The 27374-nt window shown below is 35.7% G+C and overlaps 4 protein-coding genes across 7 annotated transcripts; 2 read left to right on the top strand and 2 right to left on the bottom strand.

Annotated features, from left to right (window-relative positions):
- Positions 1 to 469: 469 nt before the first annotated feature.
- LOC113710505 (antimicrobial ginkbilobin-2-like protein) lies at positions 470 to 1528 on the bottom strand. Its single transcript, XM_027233553.2, has one exon. The coding sequence runs from the start codon at positions 1501 to 1503 to the stop codon at positions 760 to 762; it is 744 nt and encodes a 247-aa protein (XP_027089354.1). The 5' UTR covers positions 1504 to 1528; the 3' UTR covers positions 470 to 759.
- A 5283-nt stretch (positions 1529 to 6811) lies between these two features.
- On the top strand, positions 6812 to 7540 carry LOC113710658 (antimicrobial ginkbilobin-2-like protein). The gene has a single exon (XM_027233777.2). The coding sequence runs from the start codon at positions 6812 to 6814 to the stop codon at positions 7538 to 7540; it is 729 nt and encodes a 242-aa protein (XP_027089578.2).
- Positions 7541 to 8779: 1239 nt separating this feature from the next.
- On the bottom strand, positions 8780 to 13101 carry LOC113710524 (protein RETARDED ROOT GROWTH-LIKE). Of its 2 annotated transcripts, none has more exons than XM_027233581.2 (7): positions 12560 to 13100; positions 11978 to 12089; positions 10678 to 10837; positions 10095 to 10243; positions 9857 to 10008; positions 9351 to 9465; positions 8780 to 9277 (listed from the first exon to the last, which is right to left on the bottom strand). In XM_027233581.2, the coding sequence occupies exons 1-7, from the start codon at positions 13015 to 13017 to the stop codon at positions 9137 to 9139; spliced, it is 1287 nt and encodes a 428-aa protein (XP_027089382.1). In that variant the 5' UTR covers positions 13018 to 13100; the 3' UTR covers positions 8780 to 9136. The 2 variants fall into 2 exon arrangements, 1 of the variants encoding a protein (XP_027089382.1); XR_011821586.1 differs by having other exon boundaries at positions 9114 to 9277; positions 9351 to 9460; positions 12560 to 13101.
- A 4983-nt stretch (positions 13102 to 18084) lies between these two features.
- Positions 18085 to 25860, top strand: LOC113710523 (uncharacterized). 3 transcript variants are annotated; one of them, XM_027233577.2, is made up of 13 exons: positions 18085 to 18244; positions 18580 to 18649; positions 18745 to 18847; positions 19732 to 19859; positions 19938 to 20088; positions 20256 to 20365; positions 21284 to 21367; positions 21459 to 21507; positions 21646 to 21737; positions 22515 to 22653; positions 22904 to 23864; positions 24892 to 25002; positions 25121 to 25860. In XM_027233577.2, the coding sequence occupies exons 3-13, from the start codon at positions 18755 to 18757 to the stop codon at positions 25735 to 25737; spliced, it is 2535 nt and encodes an 844-aa protein (XP_027089378.2). In that variant the 5' UTR covers positions 18085 to 18244; positions 18580 to 18649; positions 18745 to 18754; the 3' UTR covers positions 25738 to 25860. The 3 variants fall into 3 exon arrangements, with proteins under 3 accessions (XP_027089378.2, XP_027089380.2, XP_027089377.2); XM_027233579.2 differs by lacking the exon at positions 18580 to 18649 and having other exon boundaries at positions 18086 to 18244; positions 25121 to 25186; positions 25271 to 25860; XM_027233576.2 differs by lacking the exon at positions 18580 to 18649 and having other exon boundaries at positions 18086 to 18244.
- Positions 25861 to 27374: the final 1514 nt, after the last annotated feature.

The following is a 27374-nucleotide window of genomic DNA, read 5'->3' on the forward strand; positions in this document are numbered from 1 at the left end:
CTAACTTACGTAATGGAATTTGAATACATGACTTTTTTTTTTATGAAAGAGTCCTTCAATCTCTTTTTAAGTGTTGCCTTTTTATTTCTTAATAACTTTCATTCATCCAAATAACTAATTAGTAACTCAACTATGTTTACAAAAGTTTTGGAGCAAATTGTAACACTTCTCTGTCTATTTCGTTCACTCCTAAATTATTATCACTGTACAAAAGCACAGGATTTTTTCGGGCAAACATGATATTCAATTAGAGATGGCAATGGACCGGGAATGGGACTAGGAACCCTCCCCTCTTCCCCGCCCCAACCCCTGTCGTTGCACCTAACCCATTGCATTTCTTTTCTTTTCTACTGAACTTCCAACCATGTTTGTTTCTCTCTCTCTTTTTTGTTTTAATACCATTTTCTCTTAGGCATTTTATGAAATAAGTTTTGGACCATTTAGCCAAAAGAAAATATACAAACAAAAAGGACCCAAGATAAGCAAGCTATACTTACTGCTGATCAAAAGCTACATGCGTAAAAATATCACTTAATGTGATAGGCGATTCTCCTCGGAGAAGAATTAGGAAATCTAGGTATTCCTACCAAATTTATATAACTTCAACAAGGTTGAAAATCAAAAGGCAACAAATTGGAATCACAACTCGGACAACCATAACTGATCAACAGCACACATTCTTCTAACACCTGAACGATGTTAAATATCTTCAATTCCAACGTAGAATATTGCAGAAGCTAGCATAGCCACCTTTGCATTTTAAGCATTGAAGAAAGCATACAACAAATATTGTAGGGTGCAAGTTGACGTGTAGATCTGAGTCCCGTTCCCATAAATTTTAGGAACTATACTAACCAATCCATCAACGCAAGTCTTACAATCTGCTGGGGAAAGGTCCAAGGTGCATTGAACCAAACCATATAGATTTTTCGATCCTGCAAGCTTCACCTCTCCTCTGGCAAACAACTCCTTAGACGCGGAAGCTTCTCCTGCAAGTTGATTTAACAATCCCTCCACCTTTTCTAAGGGTGCAATGTTGCTTAGATTTTCTTTTTCCAAGATGAAGAATGCCAGCGAGTTGGGATCATCAATCTTGCCAAAGAAATCATCGTCCGAGTATCTCAAAAGACAACCCTGGAACCAAGCAAATGCGGATTTATAAAATGGACATTTCCCCCGAACCCATCTGACCATTTCAGAAATGCAGGTTTTGCAGTCTGCTGTTGAAACGTCCGCTCTACATTGAGCTCGGCCATAAGCCCTGTTACTGTTTTCCACCCCCCCGGCATATGCAAGACCGAACCCGGTTGCGGGAGTTTTGTTGGAAAGATCGTGTAAGATGAAGTTCAAGTTGTTTTCATACTCGCTGCCGCTAGTAAAGTTCCTGTTATCTGGAAAGCCGCAAACGTGGTCGACGGGCTTAAAGAGGTCGACTCCAGCAGCCATTTCTGCGAAAATGGCGATTGAGAGAATGTAGAGGAAAAGGTTTAATTTTAGAGCCATGTTCTCAAGATTTCAATAGATGCAGGAGATCGATCCTGCTGCAACTTAAATATAGTAGTAGTGCTAGGTCGTATTAGTAATTTAATTAGTAGTGTAGTGTAACTTTTTCTTCCATTTCCTTTGTGGTTGGGATTATATGTGCGTCCGGTACCTTTTTTCAGCACGACAAGTGTGGCATCGAGAGGCCCTATCATGTAAACTTCATCAGTAGAAGTTTCCTGTGACAGCTTCATGTTTGGAGTGGAGCACATGCTGATCACTGGTTGTCTTTGACAGCACAAACCGAATGTGCGTGTCCAAATGTTTTTGTATATATTATCTTTAATTCGGAATTTGTGATGACAATAGTTTACAGTGCAGAAATAGTAAGCATGCATTTGTAGGAAACCTTGTTCATAGAGGTATCGTTCTAATAATGTTTCATCTGATCATCATCTTTATCAAACAATAATATTCCTCAACATTATTTCAAGTGTAAAATAATCAAAAAAGTTTTAAGATTAATGCAGTTTATCTCTACAAATGAACCCCTGAATTGGCACAAGAAACAAGCGGACAAGTTCCTCTTTTGTCTTTACTCTTTGTCCATTATAGTATGGATTCACCGAAGACCGCCACAATGAATTGCTTTCTAGAGCGACTCAATTAATCTTGCATTGGCCAATTCTAGGATTACCCAAAAAAAATTCTGACATTTTCAGCCATTCTTAAATTTTTATTAACTCGTGAAGATCCACAAATAGCATATCTGGTTTCAACCGTGGCAGCCTGCATGACCAATTTCTTTCAAAGTTCAGGGAGCTCACACTTCTCTTTTGGAAATGCATGTCAGAATAGCCTGGTAAAAGTTTATAGAAATGAAAAAGGGGAGTAAACTTGGTTAATGCAATCGGTAAAACCATGTCAAGCAATTTAACTTGTAGGACTTAAACACGTGTTCTCAGATAGGTAATTTGCTTGAAATCGAGATCCAACGCATCCAAGCCAAACTAAATTCAATCTTTGGCTCGGACATCAGATGTCTTCCAGTTCTATCCACAATATGAATGGACATCTTCCCCAAATCCAGCAGAAAATATGATAACACTTGGCAATTCTCTTATTCAATCCTTACAATAGAACTCCTGCAACAGGGAACGAGTAAACATCTGTGGTAGGAGAGCATGATCTGTACGCCGTTCAGGGAGATGTCTCAAGAGCAGAGTGTAGAAACCTGCATTTTTCACCAGACCGTTACTTACGATTGAGCTTCGAAGTTTGAACCTAGACTTCTAGTCAAGTGGAAGCCCATAAACTTTTCTTGTCAAGTCCATTTTAGTCGATTTATTAAGTACAGCCAATTATCTTTAGTGCTAGATGCATAGCAGCTGATTTTGTGAAGTTTATTTTTCTTGTCTAGTCTTTTCAGTCAAGTGTTTTACTCGATCTTTCAGCTTTCACAAACTTTTGCAGCTATACAGAACTTTTCAGATAAACTACGAGCTAATTAATGCTACTCTTGAAGTGCTGCTGAAGCATGTACAATTCTCCTGAATCCTGTTTCATCGTTTACTATAATTTTATACAGTAACAGGTGGTAAGGAGTGATATCCTATATTTGGTCCTTTTTTTTTAGACTGAAACTGATTGTCTTTCACTGTATGAACCTATCAAGCCTCTTAACGAGTATCAGAAGCTTTTGTTTTGTGCAATTTTGTCTAGATTTGGTGATGATAAGGCTTTGATTTATTTGACCAATTGCAAAATGGAGCTTATAATTGCAACTTTGCTGCAATTGTTCGGATTGTATTTTGATTTATATATGAGATAAAAAGGTGATTGAAAAATGCGTTCATGAAAAACGTAACAATTTTTCTTTGAAAAATTGCTTTCCAAACAATTTGTAGCTTGAATTATACTTTAATTAGTGATCTTCAATTCTTGCTTCCCTTTTAGCAAACCAGTAGATATTCAATAATATATGTATTTTCCCGCATAGCCGATCGAATATTTTGGGACTTCACACAAATTAGAAAAATTTGAAAATATTTATAAAAAAAAAAGGGCAAAAAGAATGTGGGGACTTCGCAGAGAAAATTTTCAAAAAGAGTGTTGGTCCAGTTAGAGACAGCCCATCTAGCATTTCTGGGCTCAGAGAGCACCGATCTGTTATCCATCCACTGCGAAGAGCGGGTGGTCTTCGTTGCTCTGTGAAACCAGCCTCACGCAGTCCCCACCTCTCTAAAGACCACATGATCCAAGCCTTCGCCCAGATCAAATGGCCCAACTCCTAGCTTGGACCGGGCAGACCAGCAAGGAGCAGCCCTAAACCCCACCGTCTGGGCTGTGCTCATGTTCTAACACTCCAATGCCTCCACTTGGGTTACAGGCCTCCTTTACCAGGCCCGGCGATCGACTTGGTGGTTTTGGTGCTTATCAGATGATCAAAAATCATTTCAGTTTCCAGTGTGGGATAATGTGGAGGAGGATTTTGGAGTGCTCATAGTCATAGCCTAAATGAACCTGCAACTTTGTTGTGCACGAAAGTCAGCTGCTACTTATTATTCAAAGTAATCCTAATCTACAACAAATAATACCCATTTTGCTGAGCAACAGAAGAACTTACATAATTTTTGAACTAGGAATCATTTGCCTGCATTAGAAGCACATATACAAAGGCTCAAGCAAGGGAAGAACCTGGCAAAACTATAATTATGGCTAGTTTGGGAGATAGGATTTGAGCAGAAAAGAAAAGAAAGGAAGAGAAAGATAGATGTTTCTAATGATTGGGAGATTTAGTGAAATAAAAAAGAAAAGAAAGCAACTGATTTGGAAGGAGAAAAACAGCAGCTACAGTTAAAAAACTTTTTTATTCCAAATCGGGTAGAAAGCAAAGAAAAGCCGCAGAGAGCCTACAAAAAATTATAAAATTGCCCATTCTATTCTTGAAAAACTATTGGATGAGATTTTTACTGACCAATATGTTCAAAATCATTTCTTTTCTTTCATAAACTTCCAAATAACATTAAAATCGTTTCTCTTCTTTTCTTATCCTTTCTTTTCTCTCATAACTTAATCTTTCTCTTCTTTTCTTTTCTATCCTCAACTCCCAAACTAGCTATTAGACATAGGTGATGGAAACTTCTGCACTACTTTTACTGATGCGGAGCTCCAAAGATTTAACGATTTCCCATTGATGCACTGGGCATTACCAAAGAAATTCATTGTCTGAATTAGGCATGTCAATGGGTCGGGTCTTACCCAAATCCAATCCAGACCCAATATATTTGGGTAAGGTTTGGATTTAATTTCTCAAATCCAGATCCTATCCAAACCCAGACCCTATGAGAGAGTCGTGGGTCTGGGTAGGGTCTGATTTTTTAGAATTCATATCCAAATCCAGACCTTACCCAGACACATATATATTTAATAAAATAATATATATTAGAAAATTTATGAAATAATATAATATTTTATGGCTATTAGATCAAATACAGTAAGATTTTATGGCATCAGAATCTGCAATTAATGTTGGTGGTTGGATGATTAATGAGACTCGTGCCAAATTGCTTCTACATGTGGTTGAAACATTAGTGACTCTACTGATGATTGGATTGAATCAAAGAAAAAATGAGTAAGTGTTTATAAATCTTCTTATACTATTATTTATTTGCCATCGGTTCTTAATCAAATAATTTTTATCTCATTCACTATTTTAATGTTGGTTTGCGAGACATCTGTCATCATTGAGGTTTAAATAAGCAAAAGAGGTACAAAATTACATTTTTTTAATAAAACTAAATATTTATATATGTTATGGTTGTTTTCTTTTTTAAAAACTAATCCTAGTTGTCATTGTAATTGATACAAACTTTTTCAAGAAAAGGAGAAAAGATAAAGGCAAATAAATGAAATATTGATGTGAATGCAGTTGAATTTTTAAAAATATATAGAAGTAGTCAATAATAATTCTTTCTTTGAGTTCAAAATATTGCATTCAATTTGTTGAATGTTAATTTTATTATTTGAAAACAAAAATTGGATGATATTTCTATTATTTATGAACTCTATATATTTTTAATACATTTTTACTTTAGTATTTTAAAAAAATACCCATGGATGTCCATTGGATACCCAGATCCATAAGGGTCTGGATATGGATTTACTTTTTCATACCCAAAAGGGTCTGGATCTGGATTTGGGTCTAACTAAATTAAATGGGTCTGAATCTGGATTAAAGGGATCCAACCCAAACCCTACCCATTGACATACCTAGTCTGAATATTCATTTATAGAAACGGATTTCTTACCTACCATGTAATTGAATGGACTACTTTTGGTGAATCCATGTCTTAGCCTCGGCGAATGCCTGATATCACCCCGTTACTTTACCAAGGCAGCCTAATTTAATATAGTGTTCAGTGTTTTTCTTATTGACCTCCGACAGTAATATTCATAGATTATGATGAAAAAGCATGGCCTGGTTGAGCTAGAAGTTCCACTCCTAAAAGGGCAATTCTGGTGGAACTTAGAGATCCAGAAAATGGTTAACTTTCTGCAGAAATGCACAAAACGTTACATGCTACTCCAGTAATCATCAGAAATCAATGTGTATCTTGCCTTAAATTAGGGAATTTACTTTGAACTATTGCATTTTCTTTCCAGAATCCAATCCAGATGGTTTCCATATTCTTTTTTTTTTTTTCCATATTCATTCCCTCTTTTTCATGTGTGTATCCATGCGTCTGAAACTGTCGGGACAAGAGTGTGCAATCAGGAAATTGGCAGGCTGTAATTTCGCAATTGTTGCTTCTTGATTGGACCTCAGCAGTATATACCACTTACTGGTCGTCTTGTACCATAACAATTCGGGGCTAAAAGCCAAGGTAACAGGCCTGGGTAAATTACAAACAAGCTTCCTCCTATATCAATATTACATCTCATATTGCTACAAGTCTGTAAAATCTGTTTCTCTCCCTCTTTCCTTGATCTTTCATTGTTCCCTTTTCGCCTGTGCCATTCAATTTTTTTTTTTTTACAACTTAATCGAAGAAAAAGTTAACCGAGTGAGGATAAATTTCTTGAATCTTATTTACTGAACAGCTTCGTACAAGACAACCCCAAAATTTACAACAAACTCAAAAAAGCAAGTCAGCCTGCAGCGAAGGCAATCTTCTCAATGGACAAAAAACCTGGGAAAAAAGAAACATTGATCGGAAGGTACTAGGAAAGCTTCGAAATGATCACTGACGATATATGTATTGGCATGGCTATAAATGCTGCAAAAGACTGAGGAGATAGCCACCTCCACAACATTGATCCTTCTGACATGGATTTCCAAAAACTGAGCTTTACCATTGCTGTTCTATGCATTGCTTTGTTAGCCCAAATCGCAGCTGGGGCTGAACCTCTCTACCATACTTGCACCACCTATAAAAACTTTACAGCCAACAGTGACTATGACAGGAACTTGAACATTCTTTTAAACGATCTTTACTATAATACTCCTGCATCAGGATACAAGTACATATCTGTATCGGGAAAAAATGACTCAGTTTATGGCTCAGCTCTCTGTAGAGGAGATATCTCAAAGGCCGACTGTCAAATCTGTGTTTTTGAGGCAGCAAAAGTGATTCGCCAAATCTGTCCATACAATATAGCAGCAAACATTTGGTACGACTATTGTTCACTGGAATACTCAAACTTCAACGATTTTGGATACCCTTTAAGTACAGGGTATTTCATAAGGAGTGAATTTCGTGTAAGCAGCCCTCTATCATCACTGGCTCAAATTCAGAAGTTTTTGTACGGATTGTCTGATGAGGCTTCTGCATCAACGAATTTGTTTGCTAAAGGGATTACTGAGATTGAAGGACTTTTACTACTGTACGTCTATGGATTGGTTCAGTGCCCCTTGGATTTGACTCCTGCCAATTGTAGCACTTGCATTAAGGGAAGGATTGATGATCTTTCCGATCTCTTTGATGGGAAAGGAGCTCAATTTCTTAGTGCAACTTGCAACGTTAGATACGAGTTATATCCTTTCTTCAAGCCTTAAAATCAAAGGGATCAAGCTAATGTTCTGCTGCTGGAATGATCAGTCTCGTCTCGTCTTGTTATGTTTAGGAGTCGGGTTCCTTCTTGAGAATTGTGTTTCCAAAAAATAGACGATGGTCTATGATTTGTTATGGTTGTAATCTGAACTTGGACTGCTAGTCCAATTGAAATTCAACAATCTTTTCTTGTTTAGTGGATTTCCTTGCTCCTTTTATCTTTGGATAGCCAATTTAGTCTTCAATAAAGTTCCTTTTATCAAAAGATTATTTTCAGTTTTGGCATGCTCTTGGAACCATAGATCGTTTACAGGAATTTTTTTATTTTTTTATCTTTTTTGTAAACAAAATGTTTGAGTAATTATCAACACAGTTCTTACATTGACAGTGAGATTCAAACACACAACCTTTTGTGAAGAAGTAACTTGTCCTTATCAATTTGTATCGGCACTGCCCCCATATCTACCCGCGCTATTTCAACCAACCACAGGGAGAGTCTAGGCTCTATTCTACATCTTTAACAAGTTTAGATGCAAATCTTGCAAGTCAATTGACTCGTTTCATTTCCTACTCTATTCATGAGGGAAAATGCAAACAAGTCTAAAGGATCGTGTGACAGAAAAATAAAGTGAAACCGCAAGAATCAGAGGCATCAGGCCCGCGTAATGCACAATCTCTCAATTAACAAATGCCTGTTTTATGTTTACAATGACCAAACTATTTGTATTTGGTCACTGGAAGACAGAAAGCCCAAAGGTAGTGTAAGCTACAGACTTTGTAGTCGATAAGTAATCTGCAGACTTTATGGTGGGTAGGTTCACATTTGTTAGATAGACAAACTCATCGACTAAAATGGTTTAGTTTTGTATTACAGATGACAAACCCCATATCTTGTGCATCAACTGACACAAGTAACTTGCGTGGCCATTTTGGCCAAACCAGAATCCAGAACTACTAGTTGAGTCCCTCGAGATGAATTAAGCGAAGCATGTTTTGAGAGTTGAGACCATACGCAAGAAAATATCAAGATAGTCTCTTATGCATTGTACATTTTTAGAATGACAGTGTACACGTACCATTGCCAAATGCCAATGACACTTTCACTCGTTAAACAAGGGTTTCCTTTTCTCCCTCCTTTTATTTTTTTTCCACATTTCTCAGCCAAAAATAAAACTAGAAGAAGAGGTAAAATCTACATTTAACTGACTTGATAAAAGAAAGAAATTGTCCAAGAAAAATGCAAATCCAAGACAAACATCAAGTTTCACTGCATACTTATATGCAAATCAACCAGTACAAAGCAAGAATACTCGTTAAATCATCAAAATAACTTATATGGAGGGATGTGTAACGAAGACTTGCACTGGAGAAAACATTCCGTGGGATATTTTGAACTAGCAATGCACGCTATTCTAATTGTCGATGACTGGGCAGCAAATTTCCATTGAAAAATTACAAAGAATAATATTTTCAAGATCTTCTTTCTCTTTTCAATTTCCCTATCAAATTAGAAGCATAATCTAAAGCATATACACAAAAACTGACCGGCAATCAGCATTAGCAAAAATGAATGATTCCTTCGCCATTGTAACCTAGAGGTGTCATAGAGACGTAATTGCTGATTTGTGGGCAATATCATAAACAGATATGAGGATTTCTGCAGCTATAAGTATAATGATAAGCCATTCCAGAAAATCTGACTTCCTATTTTGAAGGATCTCCTGGAGAAAACGGATATTATGCTGCAAGAAAAGGGCAATATGTCAAAAACAACCATCAGAACTACAAAAGGCCATTTTCGCAACAAAAAATTACCTCCACAAATTTCAACTTAAAATCCAGGCTTGCAAATCTCTGAGTCAATTCAAATTCATCCCTGAGATATTCCCATATTTGAGCATACTTAGCATCCTTCCACGCTATGTCTGACCTGAAGGAAACAAGGTCTGTTAGAAACCATAAGATTCTTGAATAGCTAAAAATGCCACACAACTAGAAGTCTTTTCAACAAAAAAATATTAACAAAGAATTTGATTTGGCAACAAGATTGTGGCTCATTGAAAAAATTAGCGCTAGTAATACTAAAAAATTTAAAAATTTTTAAATAAAAAAAAAAAAGCAGACAGATGATCCTTTAACAGTTCAGAGAAGGGAAACCAAGCAGCAGAAAGAAGGAAAATAGAAAAGACAGGGTGTCAGGCAAAGGAAAAGATGTTATTTACAAGAAAAGACAAATAACTTTTCAACAATAAGAGTTATGAAGCATCTCTAAGACAAGCCAAGAAAAGATATTTTCTTCCAAGGTGCACCAACATTATTACCGTTCAAAGAGTCCAAGTTTAAGAATCACATCAGCAAGATTGGAATTGGCCTTTCCAACTAGCTGGAAAAGCTTTTTTCGTTCCATCTTGAATGTGCCTGTTTTCTCCATTCCACGATTAATGTCAGTAAATTCTGCAACCATTCCATCAACCTAAAAACACACAATACAGCTTAAATGCCCTTAACTGAGCAATATTTTCACGAAGTGGTAGAACAAAAATTTGAGGGGACACCAACCTGGCGAACATAGTAATCAAGGGCAATACTTTGACCAAGAACACTGCCAATGGTACGAATCCCATCAATATTTAAATATTGCAACATTATGTAATCCAAACCCCCTTGCATCCAAGTGTTCAGAGTTGGCTTTTCTCTGACCTCATATTCTAATTTGAAAGTGTCAAAAGGAAAAAAGTCAGACCAAAAAGCTGTGAGTAATCAAAGGTTGTTAAAAAGCTTTCACTACACAGTTCAACACGCTAATTCGCTGTCTTGAAAAAATTTGAACAGAAGAACAAGAGCAAAGACATATCTCCTACCAATGCTTCTGAAGTGAAAAGCATATAAATAACTGTTTCAACGATATTCTTGGACATTGTAACAGACAAAGATTCTAATTTACAGTAGCAACAGACTTAAACTGCATTTATGGAGCATTCTTTCACCCTAGCTCAAAGCATTAATAGCCGAAAACAGATTTTCCAATACATATCTTGTCACAATATCATTATAAATAACAGAAATGTGATCCTGGGTTCATCAGTTCCAAATTTTACATATTAAAGAAGTCCCAAGTATAACTGTTTGTACCCAAGCTTACCATCTCTTTTCATGTCAGGGAGCATTCCAGAAGCATGTTTTTCTACGATGTTCAAATATCCCTCAATTTCATGATCCCGAACATTAAAAAGGACAATTGAGCCATAGTGAAAAACAACCATGTACGAGCAGTCACTTCCAATTAAACTAGCACCCAGAGCCTGAGGGAAAAGGGGGGAAATACAGAAAATCAGAAAAAATATATATGTATATATATCGCAGAACAACTAACTACAACAAACATAAGGATTTTTTAAAACATTTGCTGCTGCGTGAATTAATCAACTACTCTGAAAATGCACAAGAATCATAAATTTTATCTAGATGATGGAATACATCTGAACTACTCTTATGCCAGCTCCTAGTTTCAGTGAAAACATGTAATTCAATTAGAAAAGGAAAATCTGCATTTGCCTGTCTTGAATTACTTGCAATTACAGATATCCCCTGCTAAGTTTCTGAAATCACATTGACCTCCCTTACTTTCGTATGATGTTAATCATATCCTCGCACGCTTCAATACATAGTTAGAAGTTGCTGACAACATGACAAATTTTAGGAGCATGAGAATGACAGGAAGCTTATTATAAACACATAATACAGAATATGTTTAAAATAAAATAAAATAAGAAAAATACATGGAATGCATAAACACATTAGACAAGATCAATGTATTTTACAAATGAATAAGTATAAAAAAATTATCATGAAAAAGTATTTTGAACTTAACGCATTGATAGAAACATGTTGTCAGTGTTCTTGGTAATATAAAACCATCTAAGTTGAGACAAATAAGACAAGCTAGAAGCTGCATCAAGATCAATCAAATATTCACATTCCAACATTTGACAAATATATATATATATATATATATATATATATATATATATATATATTCACATTCCAACAGTACACAGAACCTGGTGATAGGATGGACAGGGTCCTAAATAAATTGAATCTTTCCAGTAAAAGAAAAGGAAACATGACAAGTACATGGCATAAATTTATCTGAAAGTGTCAGCACACTGGCTCACTCACATCAGCTTGCTTACATTAAAGATTAATGATTTAACGAGTCAATAGACTTCCAGCAATCATACATAACAAACACGAGAATTTAAATAAAAATTAGTCGCTGAAATATGATACTTCTTTGGACGTTGAATTATTAACATTTGCAGTCAAACCAAAGATTCAAAATGCATTAGCCACAGTCAACTTTTTTTTTCCCAAAAATTACCGCCTAAAGTTGGTTCAACTAGTGAATGTCAAAGGAGAGATGAGATAGAAGAGAAACTTACATTGGGCTCGGACTTGCGCTTGCCAAATCTTAAGACGACATAATTAGTCATACGAGATGAGGGTGGAATTAAATTCGGTTTGTTTTGATCCATTAAGCCCCTTAAGTCCACACTGCAAAAAAAAAAAAATCATCATAACAAACATTCATACTTTCCACAGAGCACAAAGGCTTATCACCCCAATGGAAGCTAACCAACGGTCGGAAAAAAAAATTTAATCATAAGTGCCTAAATATTGACAAACATTACTAGGAACTTGCAATATATACATATTGTAAGCTCAAATTTTGTTTTTCCATTTTCATTTTGAATTTGACGGGTGCAAAACAAGTGTCAAAATTGTTTCTTTGTACTAAATTCGGTAGGAGTATCTTTTATAGAATAAAAAGAAAGACTAAAACAGCTCGCAAAAAAAATTCATCATATTGATCACCTTTAATCATTAATAAAGTTCACACATACAATCTCCATACAATTAACAATTGCCAGGATAAAAAGAAAAAAAAAGGATCTTTTCCTTCCCAATTTCGAAAAGATGAGAAGAAAAAAGTGAAACTTTAAAAAAAAAATGGAAAATCAAACCTAGTGGAGTAGAAATAAGCCCTAACTGGAATAGAACCAGCAATTGCATCATCATCATCATCCACCTCCGACAAAGTCGTAACTTCAGCTTCACTTGCCCCACCATCCCCAATTTCCGAGCAGGAAACGGCGTCGTTCCAGCCCACGGTATTCGGCGACGACGAAACCGAGGATAAGCATTTAGCTACAGCAAAGCCAGGGCTTCGTCTGGAGGCAAAAAATGGATGGGCAGGCATGGATGACGAGGAATGCGAATAATTCCGCGAAATCAAGTTAAATACAAAAGCATTCTTTAACTTAGAAGGGTTCGAATGGGGGTTTAGATATTTTGTGGGATTCGAGTGAGTGAAAAGAGTTCGAATTGAAGAAGGAGAAAGTGGGATGGTTTTCATGGGGGCATTGTTGATTATGGAGAATGAGATTTGATAGTAAAACTTGTTTCTCCAAAATCCCGTCATCTTCACCCTTTCTTTCTTCTCTGGTAGTAAAATATTCGCAGGGTTTTTGGCAACGATAGCCGTGGTTTAACTGCTTAACTAAGGGAGGGGCAAGAGGAGGGTTTTAGGGCCTGGCCTGTTTGGAAAAGAAAAATTGTTTGTATTGTAATTTTCCGCAAAAAAAAAAATTTACATTCTTGTTAACACATTTTTCAATCAATTTTTCCTTTATATATATCAAATCACTATAATATATTTTTTTACAAAAATTTTTAAAAATGGCAATTCAAATGGATTTCTAATTTTTTATCTAATTTAAGTCCTACAAATTAAATTTCAGCCAATGTAGCCTTTTCTTTTCTTTTTTTACTATTATTACTAATAAAATAGATTTAGTTTCTGAGCCTTTTTTCCCTTTTTTTTTTGGTTCTTTATTTAGTGCAAATCATGCCAAGAATGATAAACACTTGAAACATTAAATAAGATTTTTCTCAATGATTAGATGGAAATGAGAGAGGGGAAGGGGGTAGTTAAACTTATAAACCAGTAAAACGAGTTGAATTCGGGTTAGGTACATTACAATCAATTTCATGTTATAAAATTTTAATAATTTTAAGATTCTACTTTTGTTACAAATTTGAAAAGTATTAACAATACAAAGAAGCAGATTTCAACAATTAGGGGTTTTTTTTTTTTTTCCAAAAGAAAATGAGGGAGCTAGTAACAAATTATAATGAATGTATTTGTTTATTAAATAAGCGGACAGCCCAATCACTTGACCAATTTTGGCTCAACCTCTTGAGGCTTAATGTCATCTTGCTCCTCCTCCGGAGGTAAGATTCTTATGTCAAGGCCCTAAAAGTGAGAAATTCTCAATTGTGTACCTAAAGCTGGGACTTCCATTCGAACAGATTAGGCCTTGAGCTTTTAACGAACTATGCAGTTTGCAAAAATGTTTGTGTTTGCCTCGCTCAAGTTCAATAAAACTCGATCGTTTAATAAATGAATCAAGCTCAAGTATACAATATTAGGCTTGTTTAATAATCAAATCAAACATAAACATGTTTGCGAACAATTCGAATAATTCATGAACACATATATAATTATAAAAAAATAAATACATTATTTATTTTTAAAAAGTAATTATACATAAATTAGCTTTATTTATTTTTTAAAATCAAAAAATACAAATTAAACTTATTCTAAATAATATATTATTTATTAAAAATATAATTATATCATCTTCAAACTCAAATCCGGTTCGAATTCGAATTCGAATATTTATACAAATAAATGAATCGAAGAGCAATACTTATAGTTCATTTAATATTCGAGTCAAATTCAAACTCTGTTCGTATGATATACGAATAAAGACTGAGTCGAATTCAAATCTTATTCGTATAATATACCCCAGACAAAGTCTGAATCGATTGGGCTCATTAAAAGCTCTAAGATTAGCATTTGCTTTCATGGTCTTGGAACAAATTCTTGTAATTTATTCCTATAAAGTCCTAATTCATATCGATACCTCATCCATCTAAAGTTTATGCTTTTGTCCTATCCATAGTTCATGCAGCTACACAAGGCCTAATATGATTATAATACCATCAAGTACCTGCAGCTGCATCTCATACATAGGAAACATGAAAAGGAAACGAATGAAATCATCCCCAAAGCTGGCAGTAGAAAAGATTACCACATAAGCTTTATATTTGCCATTATAGGCATTCATTTGCATCAAATCATCCTCAAAGCCCATGGGGGAAACAAAAACTATTGTGTGCTAAATTATCGAATAGATCCCTTAAATGGTTTAAATTCCAAGAAAGCCCCTTTTCATGACTTAACAGAGGTCAACCGCCGTTGATTTGACGGAGACCAAGCGTGAACTAAATTTGTGGTTTGGAGAAATTATTTGGGACTTTCTAACTCGAGGGGATTTGATTGAGGCACTTATCTAGTTTGGAGGACCAATACGACATTAACCCACTTCATGAGGACCTACCAGAAATTACTTGGCCCTCCAAGATTGATGACCCTCTTCCTCCTCCCTCCTCTTCCTCCCCCTTCAAATGGATAAAAGAGATTAGTATAAATTTTAAAATCTCTAAAGAGTTCAATGAAATTATAAAAAATCTTAGAGAAATTTATTGAAATTATGCCTTCTTTTTTTTTTCTGACGGATTGGGTGTCCGCGTCAATCCTTACGGGGCCCGACTAATCCCACTCCGATCCGGGAGGAGAGGTCCCATCCCCCCAAACATGGTAACCACGGGACTCGAACCCTTGTGGGGAGGCTGGACAACGGCCTTAAAGAAGAAACCGTGACCAAACGAGCTAACCCGTGAGGGGCTATTTAATTAGCGTACTAGTATGTGATGGTTTATTTCCAAATTAAACCTTATACTATGTCAACAAACATGAAAGAAAGGAAAAAAAAAATAGAAAAAGGAGAAAATCATCTGTCATTGCTTCAATGCAATTAAAATAATATTGGAAATTTTCGTGAATGTTGAAAACATTCCACAACTAAATGCAACATTGAGAGAGATTCTTGAGTCAACCACCAATCAAGCTAACACATTGTTATCAAAACACCTTGGCAAAATAAACGACAATCAAACGACCCATCCTTATCAAAGCACCTTGACAAGAACACACGTTCTTTTCTATTAGTACCGCGGCAATAGAATGTGACTAGCCACAAATCGAAAACCACAAAAACTCGTATACGCGCTTTAAGGTTAAGACTGGTTAAAAATCCAAAGTTAATTAGTGAAGACATTGATTAAATGATTGCGAGGTCTCGAGTTCGATTAATTATCGAACCCTTAACTCGTCTTCTTTTCCTTTTGCCTTTTTGAAAAAAAAAATCAAAATGGAGACTATCAAGAAACGTTTGTACCACTAAATCATGGTTATGATTATTAACAAATTGAACTATATTACATGTAATTCCACACAAGGAAAAATTATGCACAGGTGATTATAAATTGTAATGGGCATCGGAACTGATGAAATGATAAGGATAATAGCTGTCGATAGTTGGAGTTTGACGTATGTTCGAGGAGTTTCCTAATCAAAACTGGTTAACAAAATTTTGTTCATAAGAAAATGGTGAGAGTATATTGAGTTTGTTAATATTTTCGATGAAAAACACCTGCACTTATTGAACTATACATATTTTCTACCTTTAAAATTTTTTTAAAAAATTCTAAATTTGAGTTATGGCAGAATTTAGAGTTAGGATTTGTAATTTCATCAAAGTACATAATTGGACGCAGGACGTACATGAGATAACATGTTACAAGGTTGTATATGGCATTTCAATAACAAGTGAGTGATATAAATGTATCTTATTTTGCCGAGGAAATATATTCTAGAAACTCTTCTACTTTTAAATATTCCAAAATATTTTCTAAAAATATTTCAAAATATACTCTAAAAATTCTGCCACAGTAAAGTTTTTCAAAAACACCCCAAAAAACAGCTAATCCAAACGGAATTTGTAATTTTAAACAATGCTAGAGTTTTTTTTTAAAGATTATCAGTCCGTTTGGATTCCTTGTTTTTGCCTCTGTTTTTGAAAAATTGTTTTTCACATTCCAAATACTACAGTAAATGTGTATTTCAAAAACAATTCCAAAAAAATTAAGACCTTATAGCCAATAGAATAGATTTCTCCGTAAATATGATGCAAAATGATCATTATCTGCACTTTGGGGATAATTTTGACATTTAAGACCGTGTATTAATGTCATTTTCAACAATAATGATGAAGGATGCTGTGGTTGGTTAGAGCTGTTTTAACAGTACTAATACTATTGACCTTCCTTTTTTTTAACCTTGTATAGTAAAATAATTACAACTTTAATTGATTAATCATAACATAGGGTTTTTTTTTTTTTTTACAAGATTAACTCTTAAACAACCGCGCAAAATACTTCCCTTCATAATTTCCTTTGGTTACTCTGACAAATCATACATATTAATAGTTAACAATGACTACTTGAAAAATCACTAGGAAATTTCCACTGTTAATCTCAACATCACTAGGAATTTTCCACCACTAATCTCAACAACTTTCTTTTAAGTTAACATCAGACATAAATACACCGAATCTTCTTTTCCTGCCCAGGATAAGATTTGGCTTTTGTATTACTTTATCTGTGGAAGTCTACCAAATTTAGGAAACAGTTGATAATGACTGGAGTAATTATATATCCACCAATCCCACTTTTTTGGTACTCTAATGGTCCTGTATCTCTAGGGCATAAAATAGGATTAGCTATAATTAACCCCGTTTAGGGTTTCAGTAGCGTACGAAGAAGCAATTCCGATACAAGTATTTTAAAACCTTTTAAATTATCGAAAATCGAATTTACTTTTAGGGTGCGTTTGGATTGTAATTTTTATTTGAAAAATTACTACGTTTTCCATAAACAGAAGCAGTTCCGATACAAGTATTTTTGAAACTTTTAAATTATTGAAAACTGAATTTACTTTTAGGGTGCGTTTCGATTGTAATTTTTATTTGAAAAATTGCTACGTTTTTTGTAGACACATTTTTCAATCACATTTTTACCTCACGTATATCAAATTGCTACAGTAATTTTTCTATAAAAAATCCAAAAAAAATGCAATCCAAACAAAGCTTTTTAAATTACGAAAAATTAGTTACTAAACATCCTAAAAAAACTTTCATAATACTTAAAAGCCTTTATGGTAAAAGCACCTTTATTAGTCTTCTAGAAGTAAATTCCCCTTCAATCGGTAATTTACAATCAAGAAAAAATAAAAATACAATAATTGAGTTTGACCCTCGAACAAAATCCTCGGTGGTCCATCCCTCACCCAATCCTTCTCCGCTTTGTTTCCACGAAAAAAAAGTAGTACTATAATATAACAAAAATAGAATATAGCAAAATAAATATATATAAGTAGCAGTAAAGAGATAAGTTTAATAAAGAATGCCGAACTAAACCAAACAGGAGTACTTTTTTTAAGTGTAAGACTATTTAATTGTATTGTAGGAGTACTTATTAAAAATAAAATAAAATAAAAAAAGGGCATCCATAAAAACTAAAAAGGCCGTCTCCATCCTATGGCTTTCAATCCTCCTTTGTGCCGTACAGACTTTCTCTCCGACTAATCAAACCTCTCTTCTCCTGTGTTGGTTTTTCGCGTCTTTCCTCTTTCTCCCTCTCATAATCTCTCTTTCTCTCTCTCTCTGCAAATCAAAATCCCTGTAAGTTTTTTCTTCCATTTCCATCTATGATTGAAATGCAAAATGACCTAGCTTTTCTTTCGTTTTATGGATGTATTTATTTACGTTAATGTGTGCCTTCGTTTCTAATAGAAATGCATGTGCCCTAGAATTCGAGAAATGCGTTGCACTTTTTGTTGTATTTTGTTTTTCGGTGTGCAAAATGTTGTGAATCACATTTCTTTTTGCGGCGTTCGTTCTCCATTTGTGGATTTATTTGCTATATGTGTTTATTTTCGCGGTTCTGATCTGAAACTGAAAGTTTAAGCATTTCGGTTGTTGATGTTTTATTGTAACACCTTATTTGTTGAAATTAGGGTTTATAGGTTTTATTAGCTTGTGAAGAGAGAATTGTATTGACGCGTGTTTCTATGGCTTGGAAAATAAGTGAGGATTTTTTTTGTATTAATGTCGTTTTTTGTTTTTGTTGGATTCTTACCTGTTAACTGAAATGAAATTATTTTTCTTTTCGGGGGTGAAAGGGGGGCAATCATGAGTAACGAAGGAGAGAAAAGATGTCCTTTGTGCGCAGAAGAGATGGACTGGACGGATCAGCAATTCAAGCCTTGCAAATGTGGCTATCAGGTGTGAAAATTTTCATTCATTCCTTTTTACCTTTTGTGGAAATTGATGTTAAATATTTCATTTTCTGCAAAGTAGCTAGATTGATCAAATGTAGCTTATTGTAATGTTTGATTGACATTGTAAAGCTATTAGGTCAAAGAGGAACTCTGAGACACGTGTTCCTTTTGCTTTTTCATTCTGATGTAGCTGTCATACTTTGGAGTGGTATAAGATCATTGGAGTAAGAAAAACATGAGCTGATTGTGGCATGTCGGAGGCTGAGTCTGTCTTACTTCTTTAGTATATTCCTTGTCTTGGTGGGAGAATCAAAACTAGCCTAGCGGTTAAGGGTCTTTGTTCCTTGTCTTTGAACTGAGTTCAGTTCTCACTGGCTGTTTTTGCTTCCCCTCTGCTGTTCTTCCCTTCCTCCCCTCCCCTGCTAAAAGATTATATCGAAAATTTTTCTTTGCCTTATTCATCTTTGGCAGACGTGGATGCAAATATTCATCTAAAACTCGTAGCTCCCTCTAATTCATCATGAACTGTTCTATATGGAGACAACAAATTTTTAGGCCTTTTTCTTCTTTTATTTACCTTCCCTGTACACTGAAATTTTTCCTTTTCAAAAATCAGATTTCACACTTGAATATATCATCTGTTAAGCGTTATTGATTAAATTCAGGTCTTTTTTAATTAAAAAGCCGTATTCTTTGGAGTCTACCTTTGCTTTGATTGTTACTTTTTCTCTTCACGTCTGAGGACATGCCTATAAGAACTTAATGATTGATTAGTCCGTTAACCTGCTACTATAGCCATTCAAGAGTGTAATTTTACTTTTGATGAACGATATACACTTCACATGGGTTTTTTGTTTTTGAATATTCATGCTGGTTTTTGTCTAATAGGTCTGTGTCTGGTGTTGGCATCACATAATGGACATGGCAGAAAAAGATGAGACAGAAGGGCGGTGTCCTGCCTGTCGGACTATTTATGAAAAGGATAAAATTGTTGCAATGCAAGCAAATTGTGAGAGGTTGTTATACATTATGCCTGGAGTCATTCTTTTGGGTGTCTGAAAGGCAAATCTGACACTTGTTTTTATTCTGATTAGGGCGGTGGCAAAGAATTCTAGTAGAAAAAGTAAACCACCAAAGGCCAAGCCAAAAACTAATGAAGTAAGGAAAGATCTTTCAAATGTTAGGGTGATTCAACGGAAAATGGCCTACGTAATTGGGCTACCTCTTAACCTTGCTGATGAAGATGTAAGGAGCTCCTTTTTGTGTTTCTTAGTTTATCCATCTTAATGTTGTCTTTCATTTGGCTGTCCTGCTTCGTAAATAGTTATTCAAAATATGTATTCCTCGAAGAAACTATTTGTTGAGACTCTATCTAATTTTCTTTGTTCTCTGGAAAATCATGAGTCTTGCAGCTCTTACAGAGGAAGGAATATTTTGGTCAGTATGGGAAAGTTTCTAAGATTTCTCTATCTCGGACAGCTGGTGGGGCAATCCAGCATTTCATTCATGACACCTGTAGTGTGTAAGTTAATTAGTTCTCATCTTAAAGAGCTGCAGGATTATTTGATAGTGTTTGTAACAGAACCTGGAAAAGTAAAAGAGAGTGAATGATTGAAGTAAAATACATGGTTTGACTGGACTCAGTGTTTTTTTTTTAATTTATATTTTATGTCCTTGTATCTCAAGTGGTGCAACTTCAAACAAATTTTTTATGAAAGGGATTGTTACAACAGCTGTTGTTGCATGTTTTGTAGAGTGGGCTGTGGGTGTGGTTATTAATCAATTAACTTGGGGTTTGTTAAGTTAAAAATACCTCATACATTGCCCATTTGCTTCCCGATTTAAAGGATGCTGTTAACATTTATTGTCATGGGATCGAAATTGAGACCAGATAGAATCATTTACAGGAAGAAGGAAAATATATTTTACTATTGCTTTCCAATGAAATACAAAAGTTTTCTTGACCAGTTAATAGTGAGGTGGTCCAGCATCTGGAGTCTGTTATTGAGGAGTATCAATGTGCATGAAAACTGTGAAAGGAAATTTTGGTCAAGTGAGGAGTACCAGGGGGAGACACGTGATGATTCCTTCATGGATGTCACACCTTTGCAAATTGAAATGTGAAGTACTTACATAATCACCATTGAGTTGATGTCATGTTATGAGGATTCAAAAGTGATAGTTAAGACCTGATTTCACAGGTTAAGTTGTTGGATCATCACATCAAGAACAGAGGGATTTTTCTTTGCATGTGAATTTCTGGTGTTTTTTTCAACTAAGGTTGTCTCATTTTCAGTTCCATTTAAGGTGTCTAGGCATGTTTAATACATAAGTAGCATCTCATGGTGATGAATTATTTTGTTCTCTTGTTCCTGCAAATATGATTATCACCCTTCTTTGATATCATTCTCCTTTCATTTGACCCATTCCCTCATCCCAGATATGTGACTTATTCAAAAGAGGAGGAGGCTGTACGCTGTATTCAGTCAGTGCATGGTTTTGTCCTGGAAGGTAGGTTCTTGAGGTAAGAACCTGTCCTTTTCCTGTCATTTTTTAACTTCATTTATTACCTCCTAGTTTAACCATAGTTACAATTTGGAACTTCATTTGTGCAGGGCATCCTTTGGAACTGCAAAATATTGCCATGCTTGGTTGAGAAACATGGTATAGATCTATAATTCTATGTTGTATCTCATGCAAAATCTTTTTTTTTTCGGATGCTCCCTGGCAAATATTGTTCATTGATAAATATAAGTGCTTCTTGTTGACAATGCCTTTTCTTTTCTGTGTTTTTTGGCCCAGCCTTGCAGTAATCCTACTTGTTTATATTTACATACAATTGGTGCTGATGAAGATAGTTTTGGGAAGGACGAGGTAGCTGCAGTTCATACAAGGTATAACACGCCAATCATTCTATATGGCATTGAAATACTTTCTTTTTCTTTGGGTTACTTACATATTGACCTGAATTGGGGCCTGTGTGCTCATAGTAGGAGAAGCAAATCTCCAGTTTGATTGGTTTAACAGTTACACGATGAAGCTTTTAAGTAATGGCAATCAAAGAAGCGCTGATAACGGGGAAACAAAGGATCAAATTACAAAGAGATATAGTTTTTAACAATAGACTTTTTCTCGACTTGTTGAGTAGATCGTTATTTTGAAATAACTTTCTTTCTTAGTTTGTGTGTTTCTTGTTGGAATTTCAGTTATAGCATGTTAATACTCCTTGAGTTTCTCTTGTGCGGTTGTTGACTCTTTCCTGATCGTACAAGTTTGTTAAAATTGTTATGGGGTATATTTCCATGTAACTTGGTAGAATCTGGTTCACTTCTCTTTTCTGACAGATGATGTATCGATTTATAAGACATCTCATCTTTATTTAATGAATGAATTAATATTTATTTTTGCCTTCTTTTGTGAGCTAAGGCTTAATTCTTTTGTCAGAACTGGCTTTTTTAGTTGGTATTCATCTTTTTGCTATTTTCCTTATGGGGTTTTTTGCTGTTTTTGCTTTCTAGTTTCAAATACTTGTTCAAAAACTTCTGGTTTGTGCTTCAAATCTTTTTATCATTCTTGTTTCCCGTTTTTAAAACTCCATATGTTTTTTTTCTTTCAACCTCTGGTGTCTTTGCATTGCTGTTTGTTTTGACTTTATATATTTGATTGACTAGGCATCGAGTTCAAGAGGTTGCTGGTGCTACAAATAATATGCTTAGGCGCTCAGGAAATTTCTTGCCACCTCCTGTGGAAGAGATGACCACTAGCAGCAGCTCCTTTATAGGCAAATCTACTGCCAAAAGTTCTTTCAGTGTAAGAAATTCTGGTTAAATTTTCTTTCATGGTTAATGTTTCTTGACTTTTTACACTCATATCCTCCTCCTCCTTTTTTTTTGGGGGGGGGGGGGGGGGCGGTGGGGTGTGGGGAATAGAGTGAGCTGCTTGAGTTTTGCCTGTACAGCAACAATATCTTCCACTTCTTAAAGACAGGATCTTCTTATTTGTTGTATTTAGACTGAGTATGCCTTTCTGATTTGGAATTGGTATTTCAACATGATTACAGGATTCAGTCTATGGTGGCCACTTGGCTGGGGGCCTTGGGGTGCCCAACAAGACAACTTTTGTAGATATTGTTGGACGGTCTAGTAGTTCTGGTCCAGAGAAAGATGAGAATAATGCTGAGGATAGAAGGATATTGGATTTATGTTCTGATTTATCTTCAGTAGCCACAGATAAAGCTAATCATGTCGAGGATACATATTCAAGTTCTTCGCCTTATTCATCTTCTGCTCACCTTTTTGATAGACTACCCTTGGATGGAGAGTCAACGGAGTTCTTGGATGAGCCATTTGGTGAAGATAGAATGCCTTCTGATAACTTACTATCAAAGGATAGCAATTTGAGTCAGAGGGCTTGCGTTGATCATTCAACTTATCCTGCACAGGTTTCTGAGGAGTCTGGTGGTCATTCTCTACAGCATGGGAGGACTCATAGTTCAAGTAGTTTCAGCATGGACCAAAGTTCTGTACATAGCCTTGAAGATGATGCCTCTTTACCATTTACATGTGTAAATTCTGTATTAAATGACCACAGGCATGAGTTGAAATTCCAGACTTCTGTCAAATCAGATAGGATTTATCGGAGTTCTAACTCCTTCTCTAATGAAGAAATTGTGGAGCATTTGCGAAGGATTGAAGATGAGAACTTAACTAATGATGATGAAAATTGTGTTTTAGATGCTGTCGAGAGCAGTATTATCTCAAATATTTTGTCAATCGACCTAGATTCATGTGATGATTCCTTGAGCTTGCCTCATGGTTTAACTGATTTACTCCATGAAACTGATGACCAACGTGGTTCATCCTGGAATTCTTTTACTAGTGGCGAATCAGGGTTTCTGTTTGCAAAACAAATCGGCTTTGCAGGTCAAGCAGCTAACTTTGAGCCTTACTACAGTAACCTTGGTCAGGTGCCACAAAATTGTACTACCAAGGAGCATTACTTGTCTAAGCCTCAGCATCCAGGTAAACATTAGTTTATACACTCTTTTGATTCAGTTGATGTTTGATTAGTTTGTTGTTGTGTGTCTTTAGGATGCAGAGCTCATCATTCTTAATTAATTGGGAAAGTTTGGAACTATAAGTTCTATTTGTTCATCTTACACTTTGGCATATTTGTTACATTAGCCAAGTTATGCGACTTTAATAGAATGCAGAAAACAGTCCATTTCACCACCTAGAAGGCTTCTTGCTTTTTGCAGATTTTAGAGTGAAGCTATTCTTCTTAATACTTTGTGCTGAAAGTTGTGATGTTGTAAACTTCACTGGTCTATTCAAAAGTTTTGCCATGCTTAATGATCTGCCTAGGTGAGCGTGTCAGTTTGTGTGTGTGTCACTGTCTTTTCTTAGTATACAAACATATGCATCTTCTTTATACGGGCTTATGTGCAAGTTTGTTTTTTTGATGTGTTTTTCATCTTCGAGATACATCATTTTCACAGTTTCGTTGACTCTGTGACTGTTAAGTTACCATATTAGTCCTATACACTTTCTCTATTAATTTCTTTTATTTTGCTTTTAAAGCTTTACTGTTATTCAATGTCAGTGGCTTATGTATCAGAGTTTCTTGCAGTACTTGATTTCTGTTATTTTGGATCACATCATCTATGAGTCTTCAGACTCAATGCTACTACAATTCTTTGATTCTGCACTTTCTTTTGGGTGTGAGTTTTTACTGAAATCTTTTTGGTTAATAAACTGTTGTTATTTTTAAGGCGTTTCCTTATTACCAGAGTAGTGTAGCTAGTATCGCTATCCACCTGTTTGGGTTGCACACTGAAATTTCCAGTCAACTTAACCATGGTGGAAATATAATTTGGAGCATCGAGAAATGTCTATTAGCAGGAACTGGAAGGTTTAATTTGGGAGTGTGTGCATTTATATCTCTTTGCTTGAGCATTTGTACACTAGTTTGGCTCTGTGTTAACCAAAATAGTTCACTGCATTTGGTTTTTGTGCTATTGGATATCATGTAAACTGTCTGTTTTAACAGCATGCAGGCCTCCAAGTTTGGTTCCGCCTGGATTCTCAATGCCCTCCAGAGAAGCACCTCCTGGTTTCTCTGCATATGAGAAGACAGGTGGATTTCCTCGTACTTCTTCTGGTATGTCACTGCATTGTCCATCCCCCTCTCCCATCCTCCTTGTCTTGAGGTTGTATTACTAATTGACCTTTTTGAATTTTGTCCCTTATAATGTTTCTTTACCCCTTTCTGTCTGCAGGAAGTTTTGTTAATACTTCATCATTGCCAAACAATTTGCTTCAAATGCCATTGGCAGGAAATAATGGTAGTAATTCTGATATTGATTTTCTTGACCCTGCAATATTGAGCCGTGGTGATAGCAAACCAACAAATGGATTGAATATCTCAGGCTTGAGCACGAGGCCAGCTGTTAATCAACAGATGGGCGAATTTGACAACGAGACGAGACTTCAGCTTCTGATGCAACAACAGGCAAGGGCTGATCAGGACTCGAAGTATTCTCAAATCTTTTTCCAGCAAACATCCACGCATAAAGACATGGGGTTTCCTGGCCATACTGGGGTCGAGTTATCTAGTTCAGGTGATGTATATGGGTGTCCGTCAAGACTGATGGATCAGTGTCAATCATTTGAATCTTCTTTTGCACAATTATCGCAGCAGAAATTTGGAAATGGGTACATCTCTAATGGCTATCAGCAAAGTTTGGATGAAGTCCAACGGAGAAATGAAGCTGCCATTGCAGAACATCAAAGAAGTGAGAAACTAGGGTTGAACAAGTACCTTTCTGGATATGGAGATTTAATGTTCCAGATGCCCAGTTCAGGCGATGTATACACCAGAGTATTTGGGATGTAACTCTCTTTTAAGTGATCTTTGAAATGAAACTTCATGACTTCTTGGTAACGTCTTCTGTGCAAAACTTGAATCTTTTTATCATAAAAAATGAACTTGGGGGTGGGATTGATCTTTTGAATTGTATATTGTGGCCCTATAATATGTTCCTTTCTTGATAAATCGCATCGCAATGAAAAGGGGCCTTTCAATCCCAAGGGGAAAAGCAATCTTTTTGAGAGTCATTATCAAGGTACATTTAATTCTTTCTTATGTTACTAGTTCTTGGATTTGCTCCAAATCACCTTAGCATTGCTCTTTTTTCCAAGAATGTCGGCATTGGCAGAATGCATTACAAACAAATTGGCGGACAAACGAGTCTGCAAAGAAAAAGCTTTACCTTGCCAGTATTACTATACATTGTTTCTCCTCCATTGTCTTGAAAATTTGCAGAGGGTGAAAACTATTCGTAGCCTTGGTGGCAAAGTGCAACAAATCAGAATGTTTGTTGGACGGAGCTACAAACACCTACAATATAACATTACCCGAAATTAAAATAATTTTCCAGTACATGACTTTAGAACCTAACTCTATTTTATACTTACTAGTTTCAAGATTCAAAGTCTGCATGTGTATCTGATTCGAATTTCGGCAACTTAAACCACAATTTGCCAAAACAAAGACAAAGGTAGAAGAGGCCGCTTTGAATGTAATCACTATCCTGGCACTACACATGCAAAGGACTCATTATAGCTTATGGAATCAATCAAAGGGTTGCAATGCCAGGTAAAAAAGTTTCGTATCATCTTTGGAATGCCTGATTGACATTGGATCCCAAATGAGATTATTTCAATTTGTGTTGGATGGAATAAGAAGAGCCCACTAACGAAAAGAAGGTCTAATAAATGGCATACAACCTCGTGTCATGTATGTCAGGAGAATAAGGGTTCATTGGGCCATTTATCTTTAATAGGTACTAAGCAAGTTTTGGTCTAGTAATTGAAGTTTTAAGAATTGAAGATTCGGATTCAAATCTCTTATTTTTTCCTTTTCATTTCTTCAATTTCACCCTATTTGATAATTTTTAAAAATATAAAAAAAATAGTAGTTTCAGCTTTAAGGTCTTAACCACCCGTTTGATATCCAATGTCACAGGGAAACACAATCAATTCCAACTTCAAATTCCTTCAAAAGGGAAATCCTCATCAATCCCAATTTCCAATGTTGCGTACAAATCCAATTACTTTCACTCTCAAATTTCTTCAGAAAGGAAGTCTGCATCATATCCAAAAGGGCCAAAACTTACAAATTTTCCAAGTAAAAATCCACATTCAATTTGCCAAGTGCTCCTATTGTGCAAGGCGTGAATCAATGAAAATTTGCTTCAAATCTAACACTATATGGACAAAGACGACTCTAACCATCTCCCCCGATGAGAGAGAGGGATGGAGCTGATTGGGAGGGACTCGGGGCACGGACGGTTGCAGGTGCAACCGTCCCGGGCAATTTTGGTCATTATCAACTGCGCGTAACTTTCTTTGTACATCGTGTAACTTTTTTTTCACAGGATGTATTTTCACAACAGATAGTGGTGGGCCCCACACTTGGCGCGGAAATCGAGTTACATGGTGTAATCTCAGTCGTACAAAAATTTGAGGGCA

The sequence above is a fragment of the Coffea arabica genome, chromosome 9e, assembly GCF_036785885.1.
Source record: "Coffea arabica cultivar ET-39 chromosome 9e, Coffea Arabica ET-39 HiFi, whole genome shotgun sequence".
Lineage (NCBI taxonomy): Eukaryota > Viridiplantae > Streptophyta > Magnoliopsida > Gentianales > Rubiaceae > Coffea > Coffea arabica.